At 45.1% G+C, this 14,859-nt stretch overlaps 2 protein-coding genes across 2 annotated transcripts in view; both read right to left on the reverse strand.

Annotated features, from left to right (window-relative positions):
- The window catches only part of cpped1 (calcineurin-like phosphoesterase domain containing 1), a 38,686-nt gene extending 31,781 nt beyond the window's left edge, over positions 1-6,905 (reverse strand). Inside the window, exons 1-2 of the mRNA XM_067429879.1 lie at positions 6,648-6,905; positions 793-1,011 (exon numbers count right to left, since the gene is read on the reverse strand). Coding sequence (XP_067285980.1) covers positions 793-1,011; positions 6,648-6,711 — 283 coding nt within the window. The 5' untranslated portion in view covers positions 6,712-6,905. The remainder of the gene's footprint in view (positions 1-792; positions 1,012-6,647) is intronic.
- A 3,016-nt stretch (positions 6,906-9,921) lies between these two features.
- On the reverse strand, positions 9,922-10,512 carry LOC137055703 (circumsporozoite protein-like). Its single transcript, XM_067429583.1, has one exon. It carries the CDS (start codon positions 10,510-10,512, stop codon positions 9,922-9,924), a length of 591 nt encoding a protein of 196 aa, XP_067285684.1.
- Positions 10,513-14,859: the final 4,347 nt, after the last annotated feature.

Genomic DNA, 14,859 nt, shown 5'->3' on the forward strand with positions numbered 1-14,859 from the left:
AAGAGCCCGTACGGCCCATACAAGGACCTTCCGATCTATTTAACGTCAAGTAGACCCATACTCGAAAAAAACTCGCCGAAACTTGTGAGAAACCGGAAGGAGTATTTTTAACACAGAAATACTCCATCAAACGTCCAACATTAGTTTTTGAAACTTTGTCTATGTTTAGGATGGGAATCCAAGTCTTTAAAGGTGTAAAAAGCTCAGTATGCATGAAACAGCATTTCACCCCCCCTTTAATGACTATTCCAAATAAGGCAAAAACAGAGCATTACATCATAGGGACAATTTATAGGGTTGTAAATGGACCTGTAAAACTGTATCTGAACAATTTTTGCCCTTAAATAAGCCACATACCCTCTATGTAGATATCAGAGAACAATCTAACATATTGTTTCAAATCATTCTAGGGCACCTTTGAAAATAAAATCAAAATGAAGTAAGTTTTTGCTTAAAACTAAAATTATCTTCAAATGGGGTTAGAAAAATAATCTTGTTTCTGATTGAATCTTGTTTCTTGTTTCCGTCCCAAACAGAAATAAGATAATTTTTCTCACCCCATTGGCAGATCATTTTGCCTGTTTTAAGCACAAACTCACTTCATTGTAAAAAATTTCCACAGAAAACAAGAAAAAATATCTTATGTCATTTTACTTATCTAGTAAATGCATCTTGATGAAAAATATTTAAATATTTGGACTGTAAACAAGAAAAAAAATACTAAATAAGAATAGCATTTATTGCAGTGCAGAACATTCCATCAGATCAATTTCAGTAGAAAAGGTGGCTTACCAGGCATAGCGTGGACCAGGTCTCCACACAGGACCAAGAAGCGAGGTCTGGGCTGTAGTTTGTTGATGGCCTGGACTGCCTGCTTTGTGAGCTTGACCTCCTCCGTCCACTCATCACCTCCAGAATCACAGTCTCCAGTCCTCCACGCCTTCATCAGACCCAGCTGTGGGTCTGCAGCCTGAATGAAATAAAAAGGCCCGCTCCACTCCTTCTGTTCATCTGGGAAGGACGAAAGAAAATAACCTGAAGCTTACAAACTATCTACTGTAAAAATCTCAATTATTAATGGTCTGTTTGTGTATAATGCATACACTGCTTTACATAATTAAACATTACATAAGATGCTTACTACCAAACTATTTTTAAAGTATTTATAAAATCTTTCTCTCAAGCGAGAGTCAGCTAAGGGCACAGCCCTTAAGACTTGGAATGTGTGGAAACGTTTGTCTCGCTTGTCTTATAGCAACTTCAGCTGTGTAACACCTTCACGTACAGCAGCTCTTGTGTAATAAGAAAACAAAAACGGCAGGAAAAAAGCCATGATTCTTTGAGAAACTTCCAGCATTAAAACTTGTTGAAAATATAAATGAAGAGGATACCTCTGCTGGGACCATCATACAAGACTTGTCTTTGCTTTTCACTATACTCACTCACGCCAAGTATGTGAAGAGGTTTTTGATAGAACAGCAAGCCTCAAGAGCTAAAAGAAAAATAGTGAATTTCTAGGTGAATTTCCTGGCAGTGTAGCCAAGAAGGGAAAAGAATCTAATGATTCCGATGTATCTTTAGCTACATATTGTCATATGAACAATGAAAGATTTAAATCTCACAATTACTTGTAAGCTGTGTGTTTGATTCATTAAAAAAGAACTGGCTCAAATAGTGCCATTCATTGGGGAGTCAGGCTACACTGGTTGTGCAGTAGGCTATGTTACTGATTCACTAAAAATAACTGCCTCATAAGAGTCATTCATTAGGGAGTCAGACTACAATGGAAAAGCCCTACGTTTTGTTTCACTAAACAGAACCATCTCATAACTACATTGTTTGCACACTATATTTTTAAATCACTAAAAAAGCGGGTCATAAGAATCATTCACTAGGGAGTGAATCGGACTACACTGGTCATGCCCAATGTTTTTGATTCACTAAACAGAACCACCTCATAGGAGCCATTTATTGGAGAGTCGAACTACACTGGTCGTGCGGTATGTTTTTAAATCACTAAAGGGAATGGCTCATATGAGTAATTCACTGAGGAGTGAATCGGACTACACCAGTTGCTTCAAAAGCATAGCTAGAGACTCTAGCTATGCTTTTGATTCAATAAAAAGAATGGCTCATAATGGTCATTCATTGAAGAGTCAGGCAACACTGGTTGTGCAGTATATTTTTGAATCACTAAAAAGAAATGGCTCCTAAGAGTCATTCACTGATGAGTGAATCGGACTACACTGGTCGCGCCCTATGTTTATGATTCACTAAACAGAACCACCCAATAAGAGTCATTCACTGAGGAGTGAATCGGACTTCACCGGTTGCTCTCTATGTTTTTGATTCACTAAAAATAACGGCTCGTAATAGTCATTCATTGGAGAGTCAGACTTCACTGGTTGTGCAGTATGTTACTGATTCCCTAAAAATAACTGCCTCATAAGAGTCATTCATTTGGGAGTCAGACAACAATGGCTGCACCCTATGTTTTTGATTCACTTAACAGAACCACCTCATAAGAATCATTCATTGGAGAGTCGGACAACACTGGTTGTGCAGTATATTTTTTAATCACAAAAAAGAACTGGCTCAAAAGAATCATTCAGTGGGGACTGGGGAGTAAATCGACTACACAGGTCACACCCTATGTTTTTGATTCACTAAACAGAACCATCTCATAAGAGCCATTTATTGGAGAGTCAGACTAGACTGGTTGTGCAGTATGTTACTGATTCACTAAAAAATAACTGCCTCATAAGAGTCATTCATTGGGGAGTATGACTTCACTGGTTGCGCAGTATATTTTTTAGTTCACTAAAAAAACTGACTCAAAATAATCATTCACTGGGGAGTGATTCAGACTACACTGGTTGCACTCTATGTTTTTGATTCACTAAACAGACCTACCTCATAACAGTCATTCATTGAAAAGACAGACTACATTGGTTGCGCAGTATATTTTTGAATCACTGAAAAGAGCCAGCTCATAAGAGTCATTTACTTAAGAACCAGTTCACCCAAAGTCATTCGGTTGGGAGTTAGACATGGTTGTGTAGTTGTTTTTATGATTCACTAAAAAGAACTGACTGTCATTTGTTCAGTAACTGAGCTACACTTGTCAGCTTAAGTAAAGTAGGAAACTCAGCATATTTCAGTATGCTATTCCATTCCAGAAAATGCATGTGCCAGAAACGTTAACGGAATTTTGAATAAGAATCAGTTCTTAATTCAAAACCTATTTTGTCATTAAACATATGTTAAAATAACTGTTTGAGCATCTCTTTGGGAAAGCATATCCTGGTTAAAATAAATAAATATAATAAAAACATATCTGACCAACTCAAAAAGCATTTAAAATGTACCATCTGCTGCCTGGAATCTTGTTTGTTGTCTAACTCTTTCATGTATAGTCCCCAGAGACTGGAAACTATTTCCAGGCAACTTTAAACAACATGAATTGAGAGAAGCAGACAAAGCTCCCATGACAGTCGATAAGCACAAGCCTCTTTCAGCAAACATAAATCAGAGGGATATCTCAGATGACTCCCAGAGCTTTCAAATACTGCTAACCTAATCATAAGTCAAGATAAAAGCCTCCTGTGATAAAGCATTAAAATATCAACTCAACTCACAGCATCCACTAACAGTCTCTGCTGTAGGTTTTTCACATTAAAAAAGGGAAAACGCTGCAGATGTCAACAGTTCCAATGCAAAGCAAAGAATAAGCAAGAAATTAGTCTGAGATGAAGATTTGAGACTGGATTTACATAAACAGTGAAGCAGAGAAATCATGCAGGGATACAAAACACTTGAAACACTGAAAAACACCAAAACTGTTAAAGTCTGCATGAAATAAAAATTTCAAATCTATTTTCTAATTTCATTTTCAACGATTCATCTGGGTCCGTGTATGCTCCACAATTCAATTTTCAGACCATACAATGTAAAACTGAAAAATTGCACATTTTTCTTGTTTTTTGTTTACATAATCAATGGATATTTGTAGTCAGGCATAACATTATGTCCTAATATTGTGTTGGCCCCCCTTTTGCTGCCAAAACAGTCCTGACATGTCATAGACTCCTATAGACCCCTGAAGGTGTGCTGTATCTGGCACCAAGATGTTAGCAGAAGATCCTTTTAGATCTGTTAGCTGGGAGGTGGGGCCTCCATGGATCGTATTTGTTTGTTCAGCACATCCCACAGATGCTCGATTGGATTGAGATCTGGGGAATTTGGAGGCCAAGTCCACACCTTATTGTTGTGCTCCTCAAACAATTCTGGAACCACTTTTGCTTTGTATCAGGGCACATTATCCTGCTGAAAGAGCCACAGCCACCAGGGAAAATCGTTTTCATGAAAGGGAGTACATGGTTTGCAACAATGCTTAGGTAGGTACTACATGTGCGGTGCATGTCAAAGTAACATCCACAAGGATGGCAGCACAGGCACCGATTGGTCTGCGGATATGCAGCCCCATACACAACAAACTGCGATGTATTGTATATTCTGAGACTTTTCTATCCGAACCAGCATTAACTTCTTGAGCAATCTGAGCTACATTAGCTCGTCTTTTTGATCGGACCACATTGGCCAGCCTTTACTCCCCACGTGCATCAATGAGCCTTGGCCGCCCATGACCCTGTCACCGGTTCACCACTGTTCCTTACTTGGACAACTTTTGATAGATACTGACCACTGCAGACCAAGAACACCCCACAAGACCTGCAGTTTTGGAGATGCTTTAACACAGTTGTCTAGCCATCACAATTTGTCCCTTGTCAAACTCGCTCAAATCCTTGTGCTTGCCCATTTTTCCTGCTTTTAACATGTCAACTTTGAAGGGTTTTTTTTTTTTACTTGCTGTCTAATATATCCAACCCACTAGCAGGTGCCGTGATGAAGAGATAATCAGTGTTATTCACTTCACCTGTCATGATGCCATGTTATGCCTGATCGGTGTCTTAAATTATTAGAAATTATTGTTTCTGAAGTCACTCTTTAGAAAAAAAAAGATTTATGAAGTACACAAATAAACAAAAATTGCATTTGAATTGTATGGTCTGAAAACTGAATTGTGAAGTGTTACATGTTAAACCCACCAGCATCTATGTTCAATTGTTTTGTTTTTTAATTTGGCCCTTTTCATTTTAATTAAAATGCCACATGCGACTTTTTTCTTGTACTGAACTGTATGCAGTCACAAAATAGAAAAAAAGATTTGTTGCTACATCTGTTTCATTGCAACATTAAGTTAAAGGGAGAATTCTCCACTAGACGAAAACGGCTGTTTTTGATTCACTAAACAGAACCAGCTAGCATTCTTTTGCCAAATACTTTAACACTAATAATGCACTTTTGGCACTACCAACATTAATGGTAGCAATAGATTGCTGCCAGAATTATGTATTTTGGTTGGCCAAAACCCAGAAATTAGCAATTTTAGCACTTCCGGATTTAGTGTCAAAGTCAATGGAATTTTGAATAAACGCCTAAATAAGGTGATAACGCAAGCTCAAGATATTGTCATGATTTATTCTATGATATATAATATATCAGTAATACCCCCTTGTGTTTTTTAAAAGGAGTTTTAGTTGTCTTGAAATGGTAAGTGGCTATGGGACTACAGAGGTTTAAAGCTGAGCTCTTGCAAACTATACCAACTCAGGAAAATGTTTGTTATATAAAGACAGAGTTGTCTGTGCTTAGTGCTTACGGGTGGTGACATTGACATGTATAGCCCATAGACTGTAAAAAAATGCATTTAGGCTTCAAAATTCATAAAAGTTGTGTTCTTTTGTGAAGATTATCATAACGAACAAACCGGGAATGAAACATGATATTGTGTTGGTCACAGATTCTGTAATAATCCAAAAATCAAATGAAAAATTTGCAGAGGGAACCTGGGTGAAGCTAACTTGGGTTAGCCTACAAAAATATGTTGTCATTTGTAGCACTCTACACAGAGCTGGCCTATCTTTTTATATTTTAAGCAGTCATGTGAGGTTATTGTGGATTGCAAAATAAATAGGAATTTCACAGAGAGAAAATACTGCCCATATAGTTTGTTGTTTATGTCAAAGATGGTTTGTTCTCGCAAACTTCATGGTAATGTGGCGCAAACACTGAAGTGAAGAACTTTTTTCTGTTGTATAACAGATTCCCCAATATCATGTGAATAATAATTGCATATACTGTTGATATTTTTTACTATGTATTCCAGGTTTGATATGTTTAGTCTTGAGTAATCATTTGGCTGACCTTTATTTTACTAAAGTAAATCCAGATTTAGAGTATTTTAACCCACTTACACAAATAGCCTTAGGTCAACGCTGGTTACGTCATGTGACATGTTATTCCTGCTGCAGCTATCTACGTCACATTACCAAGGTGGTTTGTTAGAGACAGAAAGAATACTGAAAGGTATGTTATCAAAATAATAGTCGTAACGGTAGTGTACTTGTCAAAAACTTGTAAGTAGCTACTGCAACTTGCTCAACGACTTTACAAGGAATTGGATTGCAGTGCTTATAAAATATATTAACTACCAGAAACCAAAACACGGTCTTATGATAAAAGTTTCACAGCATTATCTATAATGTAAATAGACATTAGCTAGCCTCAGCTAACCGTAACATTACCTTCTGTCAGCCCCTTATAACTCCGATCCTTCGCCCTCAGAAAGACACTTTCGTCCCCTGCCATTGAAACGCGCTAGTGAATGACAATAAAATGTTCAATCTGGACTTCCTAAAATGACGTTTCGTTTTTCTATTTGGTAACAAAACGAGGACGTTTGTTGCTAAACCTAAGAGAAGCATTGGTTACTTAATAACAGTGCCCGGTGCCGTGCGTTCGTTCTTGAATCGATGCGTTTAGGGATGCATTAGCAATGCCTGAGAATGTTCGGACTCCAGAAAACCACCACCTGTGATTAGACCTGAATCGAAGATCAGTTCTCAATCTCGATATAATTTCAGATTTACAAACTGTACAACAACGACACTACTTACAACATGCACATTACTACTAATATGATACAACTGTTAAACAAACAAACAGAAAATAAATAACTCAAGGTTACAATTAAATACATAACACGTGCAAATTATTCATTGACTAAAAATATGTATAAAATTAAAGTGGTTTATTTATCATGCCTATAACTCGGTGTAATTTAAAATCAGATCAAAGTTTGACAATTCAATGAGGAAGATTACATCTGTATCTGGTTGCATTCGATAGCAGAGTCTATATATATACACACAACACACACACACATATATATATATATATACACACACACACACACATACATATATATATATATATATATATATATATATATATATATATATATATATATATATATATATATATATATATATATATATATATATATATATATATATATATATATATATATATATATATACATACAGGTACTTCTCAGAAAATTAACATATGTGATACAAGTTCATTAATTTCCATAATGTAATGATAAAAATTAAACTTTGATATATTTTGGATTTATTGCACACCAACTGAAATATTTCAGGTCTTTTATTGTTTTAATAGCCTACTGATGATTTTGGCAAACAGCTCATGAAAACCCAAAATTCCTATCTCAAAAAATTAGCATATCATAAAAAGGTTCTCTAAACAAGCTATTAATCCTAAAAGCTAAAAATTCCTGAGGCTTTTAAAAACTCCCAGCCTGGTTCATTACTCAAAACCGTAATCATGGGTAAGACTACCGACCCGACCCTGCCCAGAAGGCCATCATTGACACCCTCAAGCGAGAGGGTAAGACACAGAAAGAAATTTCTGAACGAATAGGCTGTTCCCAGAGTGCTGTATCAAGGCACCTCAGTGGGAAGTCTGTGGGAAGGAAAAAGTGTGGCAAAAAAAATGCTGCACAACGAGAAGAGGTGACCGGACCCTGAGGAAGATTGTGGAGAAGGACCGATTCCAGACCTTGGGGAACCTGTGGAAGCAGTGGACTGAGTCTGGACTAGAAACATCCAGAGCCACCATACACAGGTGTGTGCAGGAAATGGGCTACAGGTGCTGCATTCCCCAGGTCAAGCCACTTTTGGGCTACAGAGAAGCAGCACTGGACTGTTGCTCAGTGGTCCAAAGTACTTTTTTCGGATGAAAGCAAATTTTGCATGTCATTCGGAAATCAAGGTGCCAGAGTCTGGAGGAAGACTGGGGAGAAGGAAATGCCAAAATGCCTGAAGTCCAGTGTCAAGTACCCACAGTCAGTGATGGTCTGGGGTGCCATGTCAGCTGCTGGTGTTGGTCCACTGTGTTTTATCAAGGGCAGGGTCAATGCAGCTAGCTATCAGGAGATTTTGGAGCACTTCATGCTTCCAGCTGCTGAAAAGCTTTATGGAGATGAGGATTTCATGAGCTGTATGCCAAAATCATCAGTATTAAAACAATAAAAGACCTGAAATATTTCAGTGGGTGTGCAATGAATCTAAAATATATGTAAGTTTAATTTTTATCATTACATTATGGAAAATAATGAACTTTTATCACATATGCTAATGTTTTTAGAAGGACCTGTATATATATTATTGGGATAGGCAAACACTGATAAAAAAACAACATGTAGGATTTACTTGATAAAATCAATTGATTTATCACCTTACCACTGTCCTACTGCTCTCATACAGTAGGACAGTGGTAAGGTGATACATTTTTTGGTTTCATCTGATCAGAGCACCTTCTTCCACATGTTTGGTGTGTCTCCCAGGTTTTACTTTAAACTTTAAACAACACTTTTTATGGATATCTTTACGATATGGCTTTCTTCTTGCCACTCTTCCATAAAGGCCAGATTTGTGCAGTATACGACTGATTGTTGTCCTCCTATGGACAGTCTCCCACCTCAGCTGTAGATCTCTGCAGTTCATCCAGAGTGATCATGGGCCTCTTGGCTGCATCTCTGATCAGTCTTCTCCTTGTATGAGCTGAAAGTTTAGAGGGACGGCCAGGTCTTGGTAGATTTGCAGTGGTCTGATACTCCTTCCATTTCAATATTATCGCTTGCACAGTGCTTTTTAAAGCTTGGGAAATCTTTTTGTATCCAAATCCGGCTCTAAACTTCTCCACAACAGTATCTTGGACCTGCCTGGTGTGTTCCTTGTTCTTCATGATGCTCTCTGCGCTTTAAACGGACCTCTGAGACTATTACAGTGCAGGTGCATTTATACGGAGACTTGATTACACACAGGTGGATTCTATTTATCATCATTAGTCATTTAGGTCAACATTGGATCATTCAGAGATCCTCACTGAACTTCTGGAGAGAGTGTGCTGCACTAAAAGGGCCGAAGAATTTTGCACGCCCAATTTTTCAGTTTTCGATTTGTTAAAAAAGTTTGAAATATCCAATAAATTTCATTCCACTTCATGATTGTGTACCACTTGTTGTTGATTCTTCACAAAAAATTACAGTTTTATATCTTTATGTTTGAAGCCTGAAATGTGGCAAAAGCTTGCAAAGTTCAAGGGGGCCGAATACTTTCGCAAGGCACTGTATATTTCCTTGTCCGCTGTAGAGTAATGCAGGGAGTCTTGTGAGTGGTTGTTAAGCCAGCCTATCAGAATTTAGCAGAATTGACTGGAATTATGTCATATTGTAACATTGAGTTGTGTTGAGCAAGCGAGCCATCGAGCAGTCAGAGCGGTATCTGAGATACATTGCACATGTGAAACATATACGTCGGTGCACATCCAAATAAGCTTATTTATTTAAAATGCAAAATTGATTTTCGTTCGCTCTAAGTACTTTCTTATTTGTGAGACGAAAATTTCTCCGCAAAACTCCGCCGGTGGATCATGTTACGGTAGTCCCAGTACCGGTGGATCGTGTTACGGTGGTCCCAGTGCCGGTGGATCGTGTTACGGTGGTCCCAGTGCCGGTGGATCGTGTTCCGGTGGTCCCAGTGCCGGTGGATCGTGTGAGGGTGGATTGTGTTCCAATGGTCCCGACGCCGGTGATCCCAGTGCCGGTGGACACAGCTGGACCGGAGAAGTTTCCCCGGCACCCTGCCCTGCCTGTGCCGCTGAGGCGTCCTGCTCTGCCTGCGCCACTGAGGCGCCCTGCCCTGCCTGTGCCGCTGAGGCATCCTGCTCTGCCTGCGCCACTGAGGCGCCCTGCTCTGCCTGTGCCACTGAGGCGCCCTGCCCTGCCTGTGCCGCTGAGGCGTCCTGCTCTGCCTGCGGCGATGAGGCGCCCTGCCCTGCCTGTGCCGCTGAGGCACCCTGCCTTCCTGCGTCACTGAGGTGCCCTGCCCTGCCTGTGCCGCTGAGGTGTCCTGCTCTGCCTACGCCACTGAGGCGCCCTGCTCTGCCTGTACCGCTGAGGTGTCCTGCTCTACCTGCACCACTGAGGCGCCCTGCTCTGCCTGTGCCACCTGGATGCAGTGGGCAGCACTGGCCGCTTGAACTTTGTGGGCCACTATGGCCTCCTGAATTTTTTGTTTTCCCCATTTTTCCCTTGTTGACCCCTCCCTGGTCTGGTCCTTCCTTGTCTGTTTCCCCTGTCCCTCCCGCCCCGTCCTGGTCTATCCCTCCTGTTCTGCCCTGGTCTGTCCCTCCTGTCCCACCCTGGTCTGTTCCCCCTGTCCCGCCATGGTCTTTTCACCCCCGTCCCGCCCTGGTCTGTTGCCCCCCCGTCCCGCCCTGGTCTTCTCTACTTCTCAGGCGTCTAGTAGCCGCTCCTTAAGGAGGGTGTAGTGTCACATGCCTGTCCTGTCTTGTGTGCACATGTGGGTTTTGTCATTCTGAGCATGTGCTCATGTAATTGTCTGATCCCTCCCCCCTTGTTATCTGATTAGTGTTTGATTTCACCTGTTCCCTCTTGATTTCTTCCCTTTATAAGCTCCTTGTGTTTGTCAGTCTGTCGTATCTTTGTCTCATCTACATCTCCCGGTTCCCTGTGTTGGTATGTCTTCAGTTCATGTATTTTCTAGTTTATGGTTCCCATTCAGTCGGTCACGTTCGACGTACGTCAGAACTGAACCGACGAATTGGGATCTGAACTCAGAGACCTATCCACTTCGAGTGTATAAAAACGAGCCAATCGGAGATTGGCATGTGATCCGCACATTCCACGCTCCGCCCCGCAGCGCGGGTATAAATAGGAAGTGGAATGGCAGATCAATGCTTTCAACTTCGGAGCCGAACAGTACATTGCTGTTGCAACGAAGAGTGTTTAAATTCGAGTCTTTGAGAGAGGAAGGAACTGCCAGTGCGGGTGTAACGGCGCTTCAGCGAGAGACCGACCTTGTTGCAATCGTTTGCATTCAAAACACCACTCACAAAAGAGCTTTATTGTTGGTTCGCTGGGCGTTTCCTTTGAGTGTCACACGCAGGCTTGCACTGTGGACTGCGTGCTGACCGCGGTCATCTCCCTGAGTGCTTCAGCACAATCTAAAAGAGCAGTTTCCATCCTAAAAGAGCACCACGGTTTGACCCTGCGTCTTTTTCAAGATGTCATTCAAACCGTGTGTTCCTGGGTGCGGTCACTTTCTGTCCCCGCTTGACGGTCACGTTCGTTGTCTCACGTGTTTGGGCGTTCAGCACGCTGAGGCTGCGTTCGTGAATGAGTCATGTTCCCACTGCGGGAACATGACCATCGCAGTGCTTATGTCCAGACTCCAATACCTCAAAGCAGGTGGAGCACCCTCGCGCATCCCCCGGTCTAGCGGTCCTTCTGCGCCAAGCCGAGGGCTGCTACTCTGGCTGATGACTTGGGTGGGGACCTGAGGGTGACGGTCAGGGCTAACCCGACGGGTCAAATGGCTCCTCGGGCCCCTCCCCCCTCCACTGTGCTGGTGGAGTTCCCAGAAGAGCGTGCTGACCCGCTGCTGCCTCCACCCAGTCGCCGGCCGCAGCTCCCCCGCCTACTCGTCGCCGAGGGCGTCCCCCGGCGTCCGCCTCCGCCCCTGCCAAGCCAAAGCAGCAGCCTCCACTGGCCAAGCAGGGTGCCGGGCGCAAGGGTGGCGCCCAACCTGTCCAGACCGCTAAGCCTGCCGGCAAGGGGAAGCGGCCCTGAGCCGGACAGCCCAGGGAGGACAGGAGCTGCTCTTCGGGAGATGATGTCCGCATCCCTCCCCCACCCCCCGAAGGAGGACCGGGGGCCCCGACTGGTACACTACATCTGCCGCCAGCTCTCCGGAGCTCGGCGGTACCCACATTTTCACAAAGAGAGCAGTTTCCTATCCCCCTGGGCCCCAAGAGGGTCAGGGTGGCAGTTCACGACGCCTCCGGGCTTTGTCTCTCCCTCCCTCCCCTCCCCTCACCAGAGGGCAGCAGAGTGGGCTTCGAGGACGCCCCCGGGCCTTCTCACCCACTCTCTGCCCCTCCCGGGAATACTCAGACAACACTCCGGGCTGCCCACGGGCCTCCCGAGTCGGGTCTGAGCATCCCACCTCTCTGCCTCCGGGCAGTGAGCAGCCGCGCGGGCTCCGAGGATGCCTCCGGGCCTTCTCACCCGCTCCCTGCCCGCACCAGGAGTGCTCGTGCGACACTCCGGGCCGCCTCCGGGCCTCCCGGGTCGAGCCAGAGTACTCCGTTGCACTGCCCCACCCCGGGCATGTCTGAGGTGCCGTTGATCCCGCTGGTACGGTCCCTGGGAGCGTGGCTACAGCTCCCTCGACCGTCCCGTTGGCTCATCCATACCATCAGACTCGGCTACGCGATTCAGTTCGTGCGCCGGCCACCCAAGTACAAGGGCGTCCTCTTTGCCTCACTGCGAAGCAGCGATGCCCAAGTCTTGCGGTCAGAGATCGAGGTCCTACTGGCGAAGGACGCGATCGAGCCGGTTCCTCCAGCCGAGATGAAGACAGGGTTCTACAGTCCCTACTTCATCGTGCCCAAGAAAGGGGGTGGGCTACGGCCAATCCTGGACCTGCGCGTCCTGAATCGGGCCCTGCACAAGCTCCCGTTCCGGATGTTAACGCAGAAACGCATTTTTCAATGCATCCGTCCCCAGGATTGGTTCGCAGCTGAAGGACGCGTACTTCCATGTCTCCATTCTCCCTCGACACAGACCGTTCCTACGCTTTGCGTTCGAGGGAAGGGCATACCAGTTCAAGGTCCTGCCCTTCAGGCTGTCCCTGTCGCCCCGCGTCTTTATGAAGATCGCGGAGGCAGCCATTGTTCCACTCCGAGAACGCGGCGTTCGCATTCTCAACTTTCTCGCCCAGTCTCGGGAGCAGTTGTGCGAACACAGGGACATGGTGCTCAGTCACCTCAGCCTGTTGGGCCTTCGGGTCAACCGAGAGAAGAGCAAGCTCTGTCCTACTCAGAGAATCTCTTACCTCGGTATGGAGCTGGATTCGGTCAACCAGACTGCGCACCTCACAGAGGAGCGAGTCAGGTCGGTGTTGAACTGCTTGAATATGTGGCAGAACAGCGGTCCCACTGAAACTTTTTCAGAGGCTCCTGGGGCATATGGCATCTGCAGCCGCGGTCACGCCGCTCGGATTGCTTCATATGACACCGGTCCAACACTGCCTTCATGGCCGAGTCTCGAGGTGGGCGTGTCGGAGCGGCCAGTACCGGGTCCCAGTGACTCCGTACTGCAGCCAAACCTTCAGTCCTTGGTCAGACACGACGTTTCTCCGGGCCGGGGTGCCCTTAGAACAAGTGTCCAGGCATGCTGTGCTGTTCACGGATGCCTCATCCACGGGCTGGGGGGCCACGTACAACGGGCATGCAGTTGCGGGTCTGTGGACGGAACCGCAATTGCATTGGCATATCAATTGCCTCGAGTTGCTAGCAGTACACTTGGCACTACGCCGCCTCAAGGGGCTGCTACGTGGCAAGCATGAACTGGTCCGTACGGACAGCATGGCGGCCGTTGCGTACATCAACCGTCAGGGTGGTCTACGCTCCCGTCGCATGTTCCAACTCGCCCGCCACCTGCTCCTGTGGAGTCAGAAGCAGCTGAGGTCGCTTCGGGCCATTCATGTCCCTGGTGCGCTCAACCAGACAGCCGATGAGCTCTCTCGGCAGCCAGCACCTCCGGGAGAGTGGCGACTCCACCCCCAGGCGGTCCAGCTGATATGGGACCAGTTCGGAGCCGCACAGGTAGACCTGTTTGCCTCTCCGGACTCGACCCATTGCCAGTGGTACTATTCCCTGACCGGGGGTACCCTCGGCACAGATGCACTAGCGCACAGCTGGCCCCGGGACCTACGCAAGTATGCGTTTCCTCCAGTGAGCCTTCTTGCACAGACACTGTGCAAAGTCAGGGAGGACGAGGAGCAGGTCTTGCTAGTTGCGCCATATTGGCCCAACCGGACCTGGTTCCTTGAACTTACTCTCCTCGCGACAGCCCCTCCTTGGCCCATTCCCCTGAGGAAGGACCTTCTTTCTCAGGGACGGGGCACTCTATGGCACCCGCGTCCAGACCTCTGGAATCTTCATGTCTGGTCCCTGGACGGGACGCGGAGGTTCTAGATGGACTACCACAAGCAGTCGTAGATACCATCTCTTCAGCTAGAGCCCCCAACGACGCAGTTGAAGGTAAGTCCGAAGGGAAGCATGACCTAATCGTCAGGTTCCTCAGAGGTGCGAGGAGACTAAATCCTCCTCGTCCATCCTCGATACCCTCTTGGGACTTAGCTCTAGTGCTCAGAGCACTTCAGAGCCCTCCCTTCGAGCCTTTGGAGTCAATTGAGCTTAAGATCTTGTCAATGAAGACAGTGCTCCTGACTGCATTGGCCTCTATCAAGAGGGTAGGGGACCTGCACGCACTTTCAGTCAGCGAATCGTGCCTAGAGTTTGGGCCTGGTAACTCTCACGTTGTCCTGAGACCCAGGCCCGGAT

The sequence above is a fragment of the Pseudorasbora parva genome, chromosome 21 (genome assembly GCF_024679245.1).
Source record: "Pseudorasbora parva isolate DD20220531a chromosome 21, ASM2467924v1, whole genome shotgun sequence".
In the NCBI taxonomy this organism is placed as follows: Eukaryota; Metazoa; Chordata; class Actinopteri; order Cypriniformes; family Gobionidae; genus Pseudorasbora; species Pseudorasbora parva.